The following is an 18,499-nucleotide window of genomic DNA, read 5'->3' on the forward strand; positions in this document are numbered from 1 at the left end:
ACACTCTACTCTGGTCCCCGACTTCATTGGATCACTTATCGAGACTAGAGCGTACTTGATATATCTTTCATTTCTTAAGACACAATGAGTCATTATATGTCTTTGAGACATTGCATATCTGTGTGATATTGCCGGAACATTCGTAGTGATATCATATTTTTGATATTCCACAATGATCGAATGGAAATCCTACCAATTAACATCTTTTCCAACGTTGAACGTAGGTCTCACATTTTCATTTTATGATTTTGTTGAGTAAACGAGAAGTCTATGTGACCTCGGATTTATTTCCCAAAAGTCTTTGAGGATAGTAAGACATGGTTATCGAAGGCCTTTGTGACACTAACCATGACTTACATTCTTTAAAGCAATCTATAGGTTGAAAAGCCATTGACCGAACCATTTAGAGGTAAGCTTTGTGCATTTCTCAATGATAATGGGAAGTCTTAAAAACAATAATCGTATTTTTAGGCCACACCATTAATCCTTTTAATTTTTTGTTGTGTTAACGGATCATTTTTATCCGGATTTCATTTCTCTTCACACAAACCTAAAGAACACAAACACCATTTAAAAATCTTTTTCCAACAACACAACCTCAAATTCTAGTTCACCAATAGGTCCATTGGGAATTGGGACTTGGGTTGGGATAAGTTGTTCGATTGTTGTTTGTTGTCATCTACCATTTATGCTATCAATCATCATTGTATGATGACTACGTTCACATATTCATCATAAGGGGGAGAAATGATTAAATGATTGATAGATATTGTTCAAGGTATTAGGTAGAATTTGATTGGTAAATATTGTTTTTGTTTGGTTGTTCAAAGGATTATTAGTTTAGGTGAAGGGAGTGAATATTTATCGTGCTAAGTTGAGAGATTGTTTTGAGAAAGTTAAGGGATTGATTCTAGATCAAGAATATTCAAGATTTTAGTTATTGAAAGTATATGGTCGATTATGGAAAGATTTGTTGGATAAATGACCATTGTTTGATGAGTAAAAGAGTTTGAGATTTTATAATGATTAATAAGAGAGGAAAAGTTTGAGATTGTTCATAATTGGATATCTTTTGTTGATAATTGGATAGTTAAATTCGTTCATAGTTTGAAGAGATTGTTCATTTAAGGGGGAGCATGAGTAAAGTCATAAATTGTTAAATATGCTCCGAAATGATTGTTTGTTCGAGAGGGAGCAAGAAATTTGAATATAATTCATTTAGTTGATAAGTTGCTCCGAGAAAGAAACATTTGTTTGAGAGGGAGCAAGATATTGATGATTAATTGTTTAAATATTAAGATGCTCCAACATAATTGATTGTTTGAGGGGGAGCAAGTGTTAATTGATCAAATGATCAAATGCTCCAAGATGGTTGTTTATTGAAAGACAAGTTCGATCAAGAAATGAAGAGTTAAAGTCAAACTAAGGTTCCGCTATGCCAAAAGAATTCAAGATAACCAAGCTTCCGCAATCCAAAAGAATTCAAAGTCAAAACCAAACTTCCGCATGCTACTCAAAGATTCAACTTACTTCTCCAAGCAACATCAAGTTGAAATCAACACTCAAAAGTTCAAGTTGTGAAAGCTCAAAAGCTACAAAGATTTCAAAGATGCTTCCAAGTATTCAAAGTTGCAACAGAAGATCAAGCTTTAGAAAGTCATCATCAAGAATTTATGTTTGTTGGGAAGATTCAACAAATGAGAAAGCTTCAAAGTCCAATCAACATTGAAGATTTTCAACAAATGGGCTCATCATGTTTATTTAAATACAGAAGACGATGCAACATTTACAATTCAACATCAAGGGGGAGATTGTTAGAATTATAAAATAGTGTTAAATTGTAAATTAGTTATTGTGGAAGGGGTTTTAGTATAAATAAGATGATTTGTATATAAACCCCTAACCACCTCAATATGTATGAAGTCTTGAATCATAATTCCGTACTTACATCTCTCTAAGTTACTTTCTCTCTCTAACTTCATCTTCCACCTCCCATCACCCTCACACACACAAACACACACTAAACCCTCATTCCACCATTGTTATCTCAATTAAGCTCAAGTCTATTCTTTACACATTACAACAGGAATGTGGACGGTAGTCATTGATAAACGATGGACTAGATACCTTTGGGATGAGACCAATTATTGTGTGGTCCAGCCCCTTCAGAAGGCTGCCATTTTTAAAGAAATCTTGAATGGCAAGACACAAATCCTTGCCAACCAATTGAGAACATTGCTTCTTTAATATCTTCATCAGTAACCTGCCAAATCATATTTGTAGCCTTCAAATTATTTAAAAACCGCTCCATGTCTGAAGAAGCTTCTTTAATACTTTGCTAGCATTTAATTTCCTATTCACGAAGACTAACATCCGAGGGGTCTTTATCAATTCTCACTTGAATTTCATCCAACTCCTTCCTCAACACATTGACACGTTCATGAAGATTACCTTGTTTAAAAAGTAAGCTTCATAAAGGAGTTTTAAGAGATTTTAGTTTCGAGACAACCTTGTACATATAATGTCCTTCAATATTAGCTTCCCAAGAGTTCAAAATTAGCTCATTATAACCTATTTTGTCCACTAAAAAATTAGCGAATTTAAAAGTTTTAGGTTTTGATTTTGTTACCATCGAAAGTTTCAGGACACATGGTGAATGATCCGACACCGATAAGGCTGAAAAATGGCAAACGCACCCGGGAAGTCAGCCATGAAATGTATATTACCCAACACCCGATCTATCTTCTCTAAGATACCGGTACCTTTCTTTGGCTTTGGATTCCAAGTGAAGTGCAACCTGCTTCTTTTGATATCCATGACTTCAATTTCTCTCCACAAATTCCTTGAATTCTCGAATACCTTTATCAACTGTGGATGAACTGGCGAATATTTCTTCAAGATGGAGTGAAGAGTTGAAATTACCAAGTATACACCATGGTTTATCCCGAACAAAAACCTTATGTTTACATAAGTAGCCCCATAGTTCACGCCGTTCTATATAATAGTCTTTTTGCATATACAAAAGAACAATACATAGGTTTTTTGTCTAGCTTGAAAACGATCTGAACATGTACTACTGACTCGATTGTAATAACACCATTTGATACGAAATTGCCCTTGAGTTGCCCTGAACTCATTTCAGACCTAGTCAGCTTGGACTCTGCTCAGACCATTTGATTATTGATGGAGGAAGTTGTGCTAATGCTGCATCTACCTATATGGTGGACAAGCTGGGTCTAACAACTACCGAGCACCCACACCCATACAAACTACAATGGCTCAGCCCAATGAGGTAAAAATTAATCGCCAAGTAGTTATTCCTTTTTCCATTAGTGTTGTTTATCAAGATAAAGTTACTTGTGATGTTGTGCCTATGGATGCTTGTCATTTACTATTTGGTAGGCCTTGGTTGTTTGACAAGTATGTGTAGCACAATGGGCACTTAAAACACTTACTCTCTGTTTATTATTGGGAAGAAAGTCTTCTCTAAAACCCAATGAGATTATTAGAGCTGAATCAAGTACTAGGGCTGATAGATCTTTATTTATGAGTCAAGCTGATGTTGAAAAAGAATCAGACAGTGGTACTTCTGTTTAAGAAGTGTGAAGAAGCCCCTAGTGTAGTTAGACCTTTACTTGCTGAATTTGCTGATATATTTCCATAAGAGTTACCTGCTGGTTACCTATTTGAGGGATTGAGAATCAGATTGACCTGATCCCAAGATCAATTCTTCCTAATAAAGTTGCTTATAGATGCTCCCCTAATGAGGCTAATGAGTTATAAAAGAAAGTAGATGAGCATCAAAGGCTATGTTTGAGCTAGCATGAGTCCTTGTTCTGTTCCAGCTTTATTAGTGCTAAAGAAAGATAGTTCTATGTGTATGTGTGTTGATAGCAGAGCCATCAATAACATCACTATTAAGTATAGATATCTGATTCCTAGATTGGATGGTATGCTTGATGAGTTGCATTGGTCTAGTATATTTTCAAAGATAGAGTTAAGAAGTGGCTACCATTAGATCAGAATGAAGGAAGGAGATCAGTGGAAAACAACCTTTAAAATTAAAAGTGGGTTGTTTGAATGGCTTGTCATGCCATTTGGGTTATCTAATGCACCCAACACTTTCATGAAATTAATGAATGAAGTGTTGAGGCCTCTTATTGGTAAGTTTGTGGTTCTGTACTTTGATGATATCCTGGTTTATTCTCAGTCAAAAAAGGAACATGATATGTCCATTTATATATACATTCCCATATCGTTTCTAAGTACGAGTGAATGATTTAGAGGTATCTAGGTTTAGGAGTACATTATTCTAGTCGATTGGGTACAATTGATAGGTGTTAGCTTGTGGTAACAAGATAATAAACAACAATAGATAATAGAATTCAAAGTGTTAACGGTTTGGTAAAATCGATAGTCAAGATTGTTTACAATAACAATACAAATTCGTCAATTTAGTAGGTCTTGATAGGGAAGGTGGTAACCGGAAGTTAGGGGTCAAAAGATTGGTTAATGGGTCGGATAGGGTAATAAGCTAGGTGCGCAACTAGCGAGTTCTTTGTTCTACCTCGTTATAAAATCAACAAGTTGAATTGGCTTTAACATAGATGCAACCTAAATAATGTGTGTATTGAGTCGAAGTGGATGATCTTTTAATTCTATTTGATATACGACAATTCTCTTTTCGATAATTCTTCGGAATTTCTAACTCTTTCAATCAACTAACTTTTTCAACATAAAATCAAGACGACGTGGTGTCTTTAAAAACCAAAATCTTTTTAACTACTTAAAATTCGCTAGATCTTTGTAGTATCCGTGGAACATACCTTTACTTGCTTTAATCTATATTGCATACGGACAGGTCCACTGCCCGATTGTGTGTGGTATTTGATTCGGAGTATTTTTAAGGATTTTAATTTAACTAGATTTTCACACATCAAGTTTTTGGCGCCGCTGCCGGGGACTAATTTAAGAGCTTTAGTTTGAGATTTCGTAGTTGATCCTTTCTTGTACTCACGTGCAAGAGAGTTACTTGTTTTCTTAGCTTAATTTTCGATTTTTAGTCTTAATTTTCTGTTTTGTTTTGTTTGTGTAACCCGATGCGTTTTACGGTTTTTCTTTGTTTGTGTTTTCAGGTTTGTTTCTTAGTTGATGACCACAAGGGCTGCTGATTTACCACTAGTAAGTCCTCAATCTAATCCGGGAAAGACGAAGAGACGAGGTAAGAAACCTTCTAAAACCGTTAACCTTTCACTTAGCAAAATAGATTCCTTAAACTTAAACGTTGAAGCTGAAAGTTTCATCCATTCCACACCACCGGAAAATAAACAACCAACTCCACCGAAAACTTCACCAAGAAATTCACCACATTCAACACCAAACTCCACTCCACCCTCTACACCTCTTACTACACCTAGAAACATGGCCGAAGACATGGTTCATCCGTTTGATAGGACTATTGGGGAGAGTACTCGAATCATTGCACCTAATAGGGGCTCGGCTATTCGTCCTCCATCCACCGCTCCGAATTTCAATGTCAAGGGTAATCATTTGTCTCGGGTTGAGGAAAATCAATTTGACAGGGTTGTTAAGTGGGATCCTTATGAGCATGTGGAGAACTTTGAAAAGGTTTGTCGATTTCATTTTGACACATGTCACGTTCTGATTGGTTCATAGGACCTTCTCTCCTTTCTCTCCTTAGGACACCTTCTTTCAGGATCTCTACCTTATATGATGATCCTTGTATCTCAAACATATTTTATGAACTCGCGTTGGTGAAGAAATTACAACAATTAAATGCAAATAAGAATCTTTAGTTTCTTCATCGGGATCACATAAAATCTCTGTTTTAGTTTAATCAGATGCACTTCCATCATAGAAATGGTAAAATATGCTTAAGGGTTCTCGTTATGGACGTTAACATGCATCAGTTCATTATACGGTTGTAATATTCTATTCACCCTCTCTAGTCTATGTAGGTTATGATTTCAAAGTTCAGACCTCAAAACTTTGTGATGTGTTTTTATTAGACTGTTCATTCTAGGGGTGAAGTATATGTAAATAATAGGAGAAAGTACACATACAATTTGTAAACAAAAAGAAAGTAAATACGATCAAACTCTGTACTCGATAACTCGATCTATGGGAAGATAGGTCCAATAACATGCCACCTCTGTATCTATAAATACTTATAAAACATATTGAAACTCTATTTTAAGCAATTTAAGTACTTTTTTCAATATTTCCATATTATCCTTAATTCACACATTACCTCTAATTCTATATCTCTAGACACAATCAGACAAACACCCTACCATGATCTAACACACAGTACACATGCATATCAATTCTTCCCCTACTGTTTTGTATTATTATCACCGTTTAATCACCGCAATATGGTATAAATATAACCGAGCCCTAAAAAACGAAAAGGAACACTGAAACAAAATAGGATAAAGGAGATATGATACATTAGGAAATTTGACTTTAACTTAAACCCTCCCATTAGTCCTTTGAGCATATGGATAATGACCATTCGCCCCATTATTGTCATATCCATTTCCGTTAGACAACTTCTCCGTATTTGCGTCCTTCTTCCTTCTTATAACTACACACCATGTGTAAACTTCCATAATTGCTGCAATGATGGCTAGAACAATGATTACTCCAGTATAGGCTCTTTCCCATTTTTTCTCAGGGTTTAAAATATCAAAGCCTTTGAATATGTTAATAATCCCTAAGACAATGATGCTGTACCCTAGTAAATGGTGGTAGATGTTCCAAAATATTCTGTGTTTGTGTTCCTTCTTTGGTCTTACAAGCAAAGCAATCACCTACAGATATACAGATCCATAGTTTTAGTATTTTCAGTATATACTTCAGGGATTACAGTAATGTCATTATCAACTGCGGCACTTACTGTGCGAGGCATTAAGAGGGATATATGGGATGGATAAATGGACGTTTAAACGGGTTAAAAACATTAAATTTTGTACTTCGGGTTGACCCAAAACACTTGATAATGGTTAGCAAATATGATTCAAAGACTTGTATGCTTTTAGTTATGATCTAGTTGTAATGAATGAATTAATTGATTGTCGTTTTATGCATTAAAAGAATGCACTTTGGGGGATTTTTTGACCCGATTTTCCTTTTTAATTGGTACTTTTAAAATTTTACATGTTTCACCAATTTAGAGGCAATACAAAACCCAAGTTAACCCAATATCGAAACTGTCACTTTTACAAATATATAAATATACAAACAAATACAAATAGCATCTTGGAGAAGTGGGGATACCTGGAGGGTAGCTACACAAAATAGGATGATACCAATGACTCTGTGAGATGTGAACTGAATGCCTGGAGACTCGCTGCCAAGCCGAATTCCAGTTGCCCATCCGGTAACACCGATGACGTAGGCAGAAGTTTGGCACGTAACATGTAGGTAAAACCAAGCAGGATCTGCTGATTGAAATACCCTTAGATACCTTGCAATGATAGCCCCAAGAGGCATCATTATTCCCCAACTGATTGCATTTAGAACACCATGAATCTGCAATCTTTCAGAATTAGTTATCATGATAAAAAATAAATAAATAAATAAAAAAATCTGATACACACGGCCTTGGAGTTTTTAGATGATAACTTACACTGCGTTTCCTGGTTTTCGTACTGGTTCCTGCTGCCCCACTTCCACTTGCAGATTGTCCGGAAAGAACATTTAAAGTCCCCATTGACCTGATGTTATCACCAGATGTTGCATGTGCCGTAGGTGCATTTCCAGATAGTTGACCCTCTTGCCAAACTTGATTCAGTGTACTAGTCCCATTTAGACCCAAAGTGGCAAAAATAATAACTTCATTATTGTTTGAATTAATTGCCGATAAATCAGAAACTGGGAAACTGAGGTCCCCTTCAGCCAACTGAGTGCTGTAACCGGTGATTGGTGATGTGTAGACTCTTATAAACCCATCAGATTGCTGGAAGGCAACAAGTGCTTGTGAGCCAGCCATACCTTGAGAAGTAGGATTAATGGCCCATGCAACCCACTTTGATGAATCAAAGTTTGTGACTCGATAAGCGATTGCAAGTGTTTGAGAAGATGGGTTGTATGTGTAGTGGATAAATGAGTTTAAAACGGGTAGATCATTGCAAGCACTAAACACCCTGTTGCTTGCAAATGCATAATTAGAACAAGTTTGAGCATAGGTCGATAGAAATATAGTTGTTAAAATAATACAACACAGAAGCATCTCTCTAGGGGATAGCCCCATTTCAAATTAGTAGAAGTACTTTGAAGTATTCTCAAAGGGTTGTGAAATTAGAGAAAAAGTTAAAAGAATTAATGATTGTTGGGGGAAGAAAGAGGTTTGTGGATTATTTATAATGGATGTATCAATCGGTGGGTTAGTGTTTTAGGTTAGTTTGGTATGTTTGTGAGAGAGATGTCCTATTTTAAAGGAGGTGATTTGGTGATACTTTGATAGTTGAAAGTTGATACTTTTTCAATAACAAACACACCACATAAACACATGCATCTATCTAACTCTATCTGCCCTCTTGTTAAAAAATATGTTATATGTGAAGGCTCTCTAACTTGTGCCCAAGTCACGTTTTGGGCGCATATGCTTTTTGTTAATTCTTTAATGTAAAAGAACGTGATATGTGGTGAACTTGTGGATTGTTGTATAATGTATAGCAGGATCATGAAATCACGGTCATTTTCTTAAATGTTCAAGTTAGCGTTTGTAAGTACGTAGCTTCATATCCAAATGTTGCAAGGTTATTATGGATTGTAAGGTTTTAGTAACGTATATTTCATTTAGAATGGAAGTGGTTTTTCTATCCTTGTGTAGAGCTATGATTCTCTATACTTCACCTCTTTCATACCCCATGTTTAATAAGATCAAATATTGCTTCTTCATACTTTAATTCATAGAATACATGAGCTCTAATCATCATAAATTTTATAATGAATATTAAAGAATTATTTTGTGAGGGTTTTATACCTGAGCTTAGATATCTAACACACACACACATATATATATAGTAGTTTATATATATCACCTAATAAAAAATTATTATGTAAGGTAGCTATATAAATTATATCATATAGAAATTCAAATATTTACTCGTATATTATACAGGACAATAATCTTTATATCTATCTATTTATATATATATATATATATATATTAAAACACTAGGAATCCTAACCTTCTAGGCCATCCTCTCCAATTCAAAGCTATGTTTAAATGTTGCCACATAAGATTTATCCTATGTGGCATCTTCATGTTTTTTTATAATATTAATCTTATATATAGAAAAAATATAGAATAAAATTGAATATAAAAAATATAGAATAAAATTGAATATAGAAAATATAGAATTGGAGAGATTGTATATCAAAAACAATATATTTATGGGATCGATCAAGATTAATTTGGCAAGAATATTACAAATCCACAAATTCTTATATACCCATTATTATTGTAGTTGTTATTATTATTACATCAATCAATATTTATATTACTAAATCCTTATTAATGTTAGAATTGTACGTATTTACAATTACAAAGTCGCTTATTATTACCAGTTGTATGTATTTACATTAGTAATTCTATAATAAGGACATCATGCATTGGAAATAATATACTCTATATGAAATAATAAACGATAGTAGAGGTAGCAAAATAGGTTGGTCTATAGTCCAAACATCTTCACCTAATTCTTGAACATATACTCCGGGCACTCCAATAAATCGAATTCGCATCTTTCAACTTTACACGTAGGTCTACACTTCATTGTTTTGTTTGCCTAATTGTATGTTGCGGGTATTCGACCAACTATAACAATGCTTTAAAGTATAGCCAAAGTCTTCAATGCCAAATTCAACCTGAATTTAGGTCTATTTGTATGTTACAACATTATGTATGGAGTTCACATTATATAATTCTATCATACAGAGAACATTGTGTATGAATGGTCACTATATTTTTCGTGTTTCATTATATAGTTTATTATAACGCTTTAAAAAAAAATCTGCACATCGTGCGGGTAAAAGACCTAGTATATATATAATTCTCTATCTCCAAACGCATATGTGGCATACCTCTATGTCATTTTTTTCTTACGTGGCGTTCCTACGTTGTTTGTCTTTCAAAGATTGACACATAAGCCGCCACATATACGTCGGGTATTGATCCGCAACTTCGTGCATAATTTGGATCATGTTCGACCATCAACGCAAAAGTTAATTTTGTTTAGTATTTTCAATCCCATAATATATTAAATGTATCTCCACCATTCATAAATATAAATTTCATAATCATTTGTTCCCATTGTCATATATTTTTCTTACACCAATTCCCATTGTCACATCTATAAACCTATAAAGTTGAAGCTTGAAGGAGGATTAGCCCCTCTCTTTATGATGGTAATTAAGGATTTTTGTTAATTAGGTTAATGTTAATTCGGATTATCTTAGTACTAAAGAGCCTATTATAATGTATGTATGGGTAAGCAGTTGCAAATTCGTTCGGCAGAAAATAATGAGGGTTTATAAGGCTTGATCGTTTTTTGGCACTTCCTTAATGATGATATTTATGGATTACGTGAAGAGAAGATTATATTGGGTTTGGTTAATAGGTTAATTAATTGCAACCTTTGAGATCTCCATTGAATAAGAGTGAGTACCAGTTATAATGACTTCATTTATTTCAATACCCTTTGCATTGTCCATCCATATACATTTTTGGCTGGTTTTGTGAATGTTTAAGAAAAACAGCCACCATCTGCTTTAAACATAGTAAGAAACTTTCTCATTACTTGCTTTAAATAGTTGTTTTTCTCTTTTCTTGATTGTGATTTTGACATGCTATATGATTTGATGCAGAATAAGAGCAAAAGATTTCTAATAATCCGAGGTCAGTGATTTTTATTCTATGTTCTTTTATTTTGCATATATATGTGTGTGTGTATGTATATATATGTTTTATGTATCGTTTATTGATAATAATAATTAGGGTTGTTTTGTGAAATTGATAAGTTGACGTTGCAATAATATGTCCTAAGAAGACACATCAGAAAGTAATTAACTTCCAATTGTTTCTTATATTTTAGATTTTCAAATTTTGTTTTTTGTTTTTGGATTTTGCATTCTCTGTATTTTCTATGGAATTCTTTTTATAAAAAATTTTCACTTTATTATGTGCGGAATGGATGGACAAGCATCATAGACAATGTCTCATCCATTGTGGTTTGATTTAGAAATTTTTTAAATTATTTTTTAATTTTTGTTGGTTCAGGTGCTTCTTTTTTCTTCTTGGTTAATAAAACCATTGGAAGGATTTCATATATACATGTAGATGCTAGGAATTTTCCTGATGGCATGATAAAAGGTAAAATATATGGAACCAAATATTAGACTCTTGATCCATGAAAATGTATGTGTGTTATTACAATGTGATATTGTTTTGTATAGTTGTAGTTATAGCTCATAGACCTCTTAATCCATGAAAACGTTTTGGTGGAATCTAGGCACGATGATGGTGGATTTTGATCAGACAAATCTCACATGATTGCAGTCCTAAAATGGGTTTTGATTCTTATAGAATTCATATTAACCACATCGATATCATCATTTGAAATTTATGGTTGTGATCTCAACAAAATGACTATGTACATTTTGTAATGTAAAACCACCATTGATGTTGTGAAAGTGTGAAGGATCAGGTTAACATGAATCCAACCAACATTGTTATTGATGTTTCTCTTTTTTTTATATGGGCATCTATAGTGTTCTTGGGTGAAATGGTGGTTGCGAATATATATATATATATATATATATATAAATTCGTCCATCATAAATTGACACATCAAACAAAAATACTATATATCATTTTCAGAATTCTTTCTAATTTTACTAGCATGGTGCCCGCACGATGCGGCGGTGACGACGGCAATGCGGTGATCACGGGTGGCGACGACGAATGGTGGTGGTCACGACTAATAGTGTAAGTTATTGATGTAAATCTAATTGATTATAATTAATATATATACGTTAAGGTACGTGTATTTATTTCATTAAAAGTATTTTTAATATATTAGTAGAGGTAATTAAATTAATAGCTAAAGAATAAAGTGATTTAAAAAATAAGAAAGGGGTATTTCTATCATATCGCATAGAGTAACTTTCAACATTTCCAAAAATAGAAAGGGCTATTTTTTTATAATATAGTATAGATATATGCTACATTCCTTTTTTATTATGATAACAATTAAATTAAATATTAATATATATGAACCTTTTTATTTGTTTACAAATAAATAATTGTTATTAACCTTTTTTCTAATCTTTGTTAACTAAACTAGAGGTGTACCAACGCAATGCGGCGAAAGTGACGTCGACGAGTGGCGGTAGCGGCTGGTTATCAATGTAATTGACGTAAAAGTGGGTAATGTAGTTATTTTTAAAGTTAATAGATATATGTTGTGATAATTTCATCCAGGGGATTTAAGGTATATTATGTGAAAATATTTAAATTGGTGAATAAAGGAGAGTTAATTTGAGTAGATAGAGGTTGAAAATATATTGGGAGTATTTAGGTAGATGCAGCGTGTTGTTTAGAATTTATTGAAAGTTAAAGGTGTTTATATTTTTAAAGATAAAAAAAATTTAAAAAAGGGAGAGATTGAGAGAATAGGTTTTTATAAAAGAGTAAAAATAGAGATAAACATAGAATTATTTATTCCTAGAACTAAATAAGTAAATCAGACATTTATTAAATTTTTCACAACAATCTTAATATATATTATAAGACAGTTGAACTAATGACTTATTAACCAATCACATCATTCGATTTCATCAAATTGACTTTTGATGATGTCATCATTTAGATAAACTACACATTAAAAATCTTAATAATCATTATCCAAATATATTATTATATTAATATTTATATTAATTTATAGAAAAAGTCTCATTAATTTACACTTTTTTGTTTTCCGTCAATAATTTATACTTTTTAACCCTGAATACTAATTTATATTTATTTTTAGCCATTAACTTGAGAGAACTTTTTAAAATTTACAATCATTTAATTAAATAAAAAAATATTTTAACATATGAAATATTTTATTAAAAAAATTATTTAAAAACCTAATGACTTATTAACAAATATCACATTAGAATTTTATAATTATAAATATTAATATTTAGTTTAATATTAGATATAAATACAATGTGAAATCTAGATACATATCCCGAACATAATAACAGATAACGATATACAACATCATTATCACAAACACAATATGAATCACATGAGATGAGACGATCATAGAACCAAACATAATTTACGACAGAGGGTTACTTGAATCTTAAATCCAAATCAATATAAACTTCATTCAAGATTCATTTTATCTCTCAATAAGAAAAGTACATTATTTTCTCCTTTTTGTATATTAGTTTTGCATTTTAATATTTAAAGTTACAGTTGTCACTCAAATCAAGAGTCCTAATTTTTATCAAAGAATATAAAAACAATCCTAATTGTTATCATATTATCATAGAACAAGTGATTGAAAATAAACCTATGCGTGTTATGAACGCACATCATGATTAAATACATATACTTGAATGTCAAGTATAGGATCACAAATATATTTATATTTTAATTCTTAATTATCTTTCATAATAATATCACATTATGAGTACATCTGGTTTCAAAATATTTATAATGGAGAAACTATTATATATAGCTTGTGTCTTGTGGAATGACTACAACAAACACTTCCATCAATATATCTAGATTGATAATGACAGTGATGAACCTATTATTGTACTACAACTTGCAAAATATAACACTTAAGACCGTATTTCTTCAAAATTATAAGCCTCTATGACTTAAATGTATGAAGATCTAATACTGATAATATCGTAAATCCCGTGTCCAGTGTTAGACACGGGTCTAAAATCTAGTATTCATCTATGGATCAACTTAATTCGATAACTAATTGAAAGAGACTTCTAAATAAATAGATAAAAAAAAAATTGATATATAGTTCAAACATATATATATTTGATTGGTAAAGTTATAAATATTCATTCACAAGTATATAAAACAATTGTAACTACATATGCTTATTATTTTCATTTTACTTTCTAATTTAAATTACACTTACATAAGATTCTGAAATTGATTTTGTATTTTGTTGCTATTTGAATGTAACCATATTTTTAATTATAAGGTAAGTTATATTTTCATTCAAGTTAATCAAATATTTTAATAATAACTAAACATATATACATTCTTCACAATTAACACAATATTACAAATAAGAAGTAATAGAATATAATCATTCATCGTACTTTAACTGAAATAAGATATAAACGTGTAACGCACGAGGCTTAAACTAGTGTAGTTTATATATATATCTACCAATAAACTAAAACAGGATTGAAGGCTTTTTGATCGACACATGTCAATATATTAAAACGACATGTGTCTTTTTAGTGACATATTAATTAAGAAACCTATTTAATAATAATAATAATAATAATAGTTAAAGAGATTTATAAATTCTTTATAATACCATTTATATAATTAAATATGATATTATTCAATCCTATATACATACGAATAAATAACCTTTGGTTAATAATCAGTAGATATACATAAGTTTGATTTGATTACGGATACCTTATACAAAGTTAATAATACAAATTCTTAAAGTAATTATATCATGACTATACATGGAAAATTGGAATGATAAAAGATCGTAAAGGTGAATGTTATTAGATAGCATATAAAAGTAACTTTGAAAGAATTCATGATTCATTTTATTGTTCATCATAGGTTAGGATATTTTATGTTCTAATTTACTGTACGTTTTTTAAGAACATATATACATGTTTAGTTTTGGTATTCCTTTTTTTTAATGAAAAATAATCAATCAACTTAACTCATATGTTTAAAAATTTATTTAAATTCTAAGAATTTGACACGTAGATTTTACTAAGTTTCCTTTTTAATCTTATATCTTGATTCTTTCACATGTCATCATTTTATAGTTTAGACGTTTAGTTGATTTTTAAACATATAAATTACGTTGAATTGTTGATTAGGGGAGTGGGGTTTGGGAGTCCTAAGTTTAGCATGCGTGGTTTAAGCGACTAATTGGATGTTATTTTGTTTTCTCGAATACTTACTGCTAACTCACTGTTAATAATAATAATAATAATAAGTCAACCGTGCAACACGCACGGGGATTAATACTAGCATATATATATAGGAAAAAATGAATATAAGACTGTCCGACACCTAAGCTTAGGTGTGGAATCTCACATACTAATTTTTTAATATTGTTTGAATTTTAAATAAATCACATGGCCCCCATGATATTTAAAGATTAAAAAAAGAATATGTTAGTGTTCTACACCTAAGCTTAGATACGTAACAACCTTATATTCCCATCCCTCATCTCTCTCTCTCTCTCTCTCTCTGTTGGATATTGTAAACAACTATTCAAATAAAACAAATAGGGCAAGATCTTGACCTTTGGATCATGGTTAAATTGATGTACGAAAACTCACAAAGCAATTGATACACGATGATTTTTATGATGCACGGTGATTTTCAGTGAAGAGAAACCTACTGTTTTATTTGTTTTACTTTAATACTTGTTTTATTTTACCTAAAAAAAAGTATTAAAGTAAAACAAATAAAACAATAGATTTTTCTTCACTAGAAATCACTGTGCATCATAAAAATCATTGTGCATCTATTGTTTCGTGAATCATCGTACATCAACTTAACCATGATCTAATGGTCAAGATCTTGTCTTATTTATTTTACTTTAATACTTGTTTTACAATACCTAACCCCTATATATTGTGTATATATATTATATATATAAGACAAGTGAATATAAGGTTGTCCGGCATCTAAGCTTAGGTGTGAAACCCCTCACATACAATTTTTTTTTAATTTTCTTGATTAATGAATAAATGTTCGGTCCCCCATGAATTTTATGGATTAAAAAATAGTATGTGAGTGTTCCACATCTAAGCTTACGTACCTAGCAGCCTTATATTCCCATCCCCATATATATAACTAGGAATTTCATGTCGTCTGATGGGGTGGCGTAAGTTTTTGAAAACGTTTATGTTTATGAGTGGGTTAACAAAACCAACAATTTATGGGCGACAAAAAGTATTGAAAACCAAATGTTAAAAAAAATACAAAAAGAATATACTAAACCAAAAAATTAAAGACAAAACCAAAAATAAAAAACGAACACCAAATGAATAAGTTATAAAAAAACTAATGTTACATGTGAAAAAAGTTGAAAAAACAAATGTTTAAAAGAATACAAATGATATATAATGCAAAAAAGAAATATTAAAAGAACCAGAAAAATCATAAATAACAAAATATATAGTATTTTAAAAAGTTATATAAAAAATGTTATATGTAATAAAGGTATAAAAAGATAAAATGTTACAAAAGATTAAGAAAACTACAAATTATATAAGGTTAAGAGGTTGAAGTATAAAAAAAGAAACAGAAGGGACAGAGTAAAAAGAAAAAGGAAGGGCCAAAGTGAAAAAGTTTTATTTTTAAATACAAATTCAAGAAAAAAATGAAAGAGGGAGGAGGGTTTGAACCCATGACCTCTACCCTCAGAACCATAGAGACCAACCACTATACCAAATTCATTTTTTGTTTCGTAACTGCTAATTTAATTTATGGGCGACAAAAAGTATTGAAAACCAAATGTTAAAAAAATACAAAAAGAATATACTAAACCAAAAAATTAAAGACAAAACCAAAAATAAAATACGAACACCAAATGAATAAGTTACAAATAAAACTAATGTTACATGTGAAAAAAGTTGAAAAAACAAATGTTTAAAAGAATACAAATGATATATAATGCAAAAAAGAAATATAAAAAGAACCAAAAAAATCATAAATAACAAAATAGTATTTTAAAAAGTTATATAAAAAATGTTAAAAGTAATAAAGGTATACAAAAATAAAATGTTACAAAAGATTAAGAAAAACCACAAATTATATAAGGTTAGGGTGTTGAGGTATAAAAAAAGAAACAGAAGGGACATAAAAGTAAAAAGAAAGGAAGGACCAAAGTGCAAAAGTATTATTTTTAAATACAAATTCAAGGAAAAAAAAACCTAAGAGGGGGAGGGTTTGAACCCATGACGACCCCCACCCTCAAAACTATAGAGACCAACCATTATACCAAATTCATTTTTTGTTTCTTAACTACTAATTCTCTTATTTATCATTAAAATGTAGATAAAGACAAAAGAAATACTATTCACATTCTATTATCATAGTAAGTAATAATATATATATATATATATATATATCACCTAATAATAAACCCCCAATGGGTCAAAGTCCGAGCTGAAGCAATGGTTTTGCTATTGTTTATTCAAGTCATTAGTCAAATGAGTTGATAGTTGACCTACTTTGGTCAATCATTGTAAGACGTGGTAGTACTCTTAAAGCAAAATAATGTGTTGTAACAAATTACGAAAAGATAAATATATATTTAAGTGGTTACCGCACAATGCTAACATTTGTGACCGTGATGGGTTGTGGTGATGGTGGTGGTAAGGACGGGAAGTGATAAAATGAAGACGGTAATGGACAACGGCGGTGACAATAGCGATGTGGTAAATAATATAAAAAGTAATTAATGTAAAATGCTAGTGTGATTATTTTAAAAATTGAAAGATGTATGTTGTATATAATTTTATTATGAATATTATAAGTATGTTAGATGAAGATATATATATATATATTTTTAAAACGATATTCTAATTTTTTTCTACTCCTAAATTACACGCATATTTGAGATGAAACTCGAGATTCTAAAAAAATCCCTATTAATCCACCTCTACAAATATGAGAAGTAAAATTCAAACTAAGGTGGATCCTTTAAGGTCAATTAGATGAAGATTTTATTATTATTATTATTTAATCTATTAATAAATAAAGAAGAGGACAATTTATGTACATCAAATTCTTTTTTGAAAAAAATGAGAAGCTATATGTTATTAATATAGAAAAAGGTTTATAGGTTTTTGAGTTTAAATGACCAAAAGTGAAGGTTTACGGATAGCAATTCAAAAGGATTTTTTCTTTAAGAGCGAGTTACTAATATTACATATATTGTTGTACCCACGCAATATATGGAATTATTGTTTCAACATACAGACAAAAGTAGATTTATTATGGTGTTAAATACACGAGTTGTTTATGACATATTCACATAAGATTAATTGTTAATTACATAATGTTAAATGTAAAAAATGTAGCTAATGAGGTTGGTGGCCAATTGGTAAGGTCTTTTATATTGGGAGTATTCACCTGGGTTTGTGTCTCACTTCCCACATTTGTAGGGGTAGATTAATTAGGGATTTTTCGAGAGTTTTGGTTTTCAGGCATACGTGTAATTTAATTGTA

The 18,499-nt window shown here is 31.1% G+C and overlaps 1 protein-coding gene across 1 annotated transcript; it reads right to left on the minus strand.

Annotated features, from left to right (window-relative positions):
* Positions 1 to 6,422: 6,422 nt before the first annotated feature.
* LOC122598380 (cytochrome b561 and DOMON domain-containing protein At5g47530-like) lies at positions 6,423 to 8,279 on the minus strand. Its single transcript, XM_043770973.1, has 3 exons — positions 7,652 to 8,279; positions 7,300 to 7,554; positions 6,423 to 6,833 (listed from the first exon to the last, which is right to left on the minus strand). The coding sequence occupies exons 1-3, from the start codon at positions 8,273 to 8,275 to the stop codon at positions 6,492 to 6,494; spliced, it is 1,221 nt and encodes a 406-aa protein (XP_043626908.1). The 5' UTR covers positions 8,276 to 8,279; the 3' UTR covers positions 6,423 to 6,491.
* Between the last annotated feature and the right edge of the window lie 10,220 nt (positions 8,280 to 18,499).

The sequence above is a fragment of the Erigeron canadensis genome, chromosome 4 (assembly GCF_010389155.1).
Source record: "Erigeron canadensis isolate Cc75 chromosome 4, C_canadensis_v1, whole genome shotgun sequence".
Classification (NCBI taxonomy): domain Eukaryota; kingdom Viridiplantae; phylum Streptophyta; class Magnoliopsida; order Asterales; family Asteraceae; genus Erigeron; species Erigeron canadensis.

What these genes read in the sequence shown, in the direction of transcription:
- LOC122598380 (XM_043770973.1), bottom strand. Translation starts at nt 8,275, where the DNA reads ATGGGGCTATCCCCTAGAGAGATGCTTCTGTGTTGTATTATTTTAACA. An exon ending in CGAAAACCAGGAAACGCAGT is followed by an intron (nt 7,555 to 7,651) that starts GTAAGTTATCAT and finishes GAAAGATTGCAG; the next exon opens with ATTCATGGTGTTCTAAATGC. An exon ending in TTTGTGTAGCTACCCTCCAG is followed by an intron (nt 6,834 to 7,299) that starts GTATCCCCACTT and finishes GTATATCTGTAG; the next exon opens with GTGATTGCTTTGCTTGTAAG.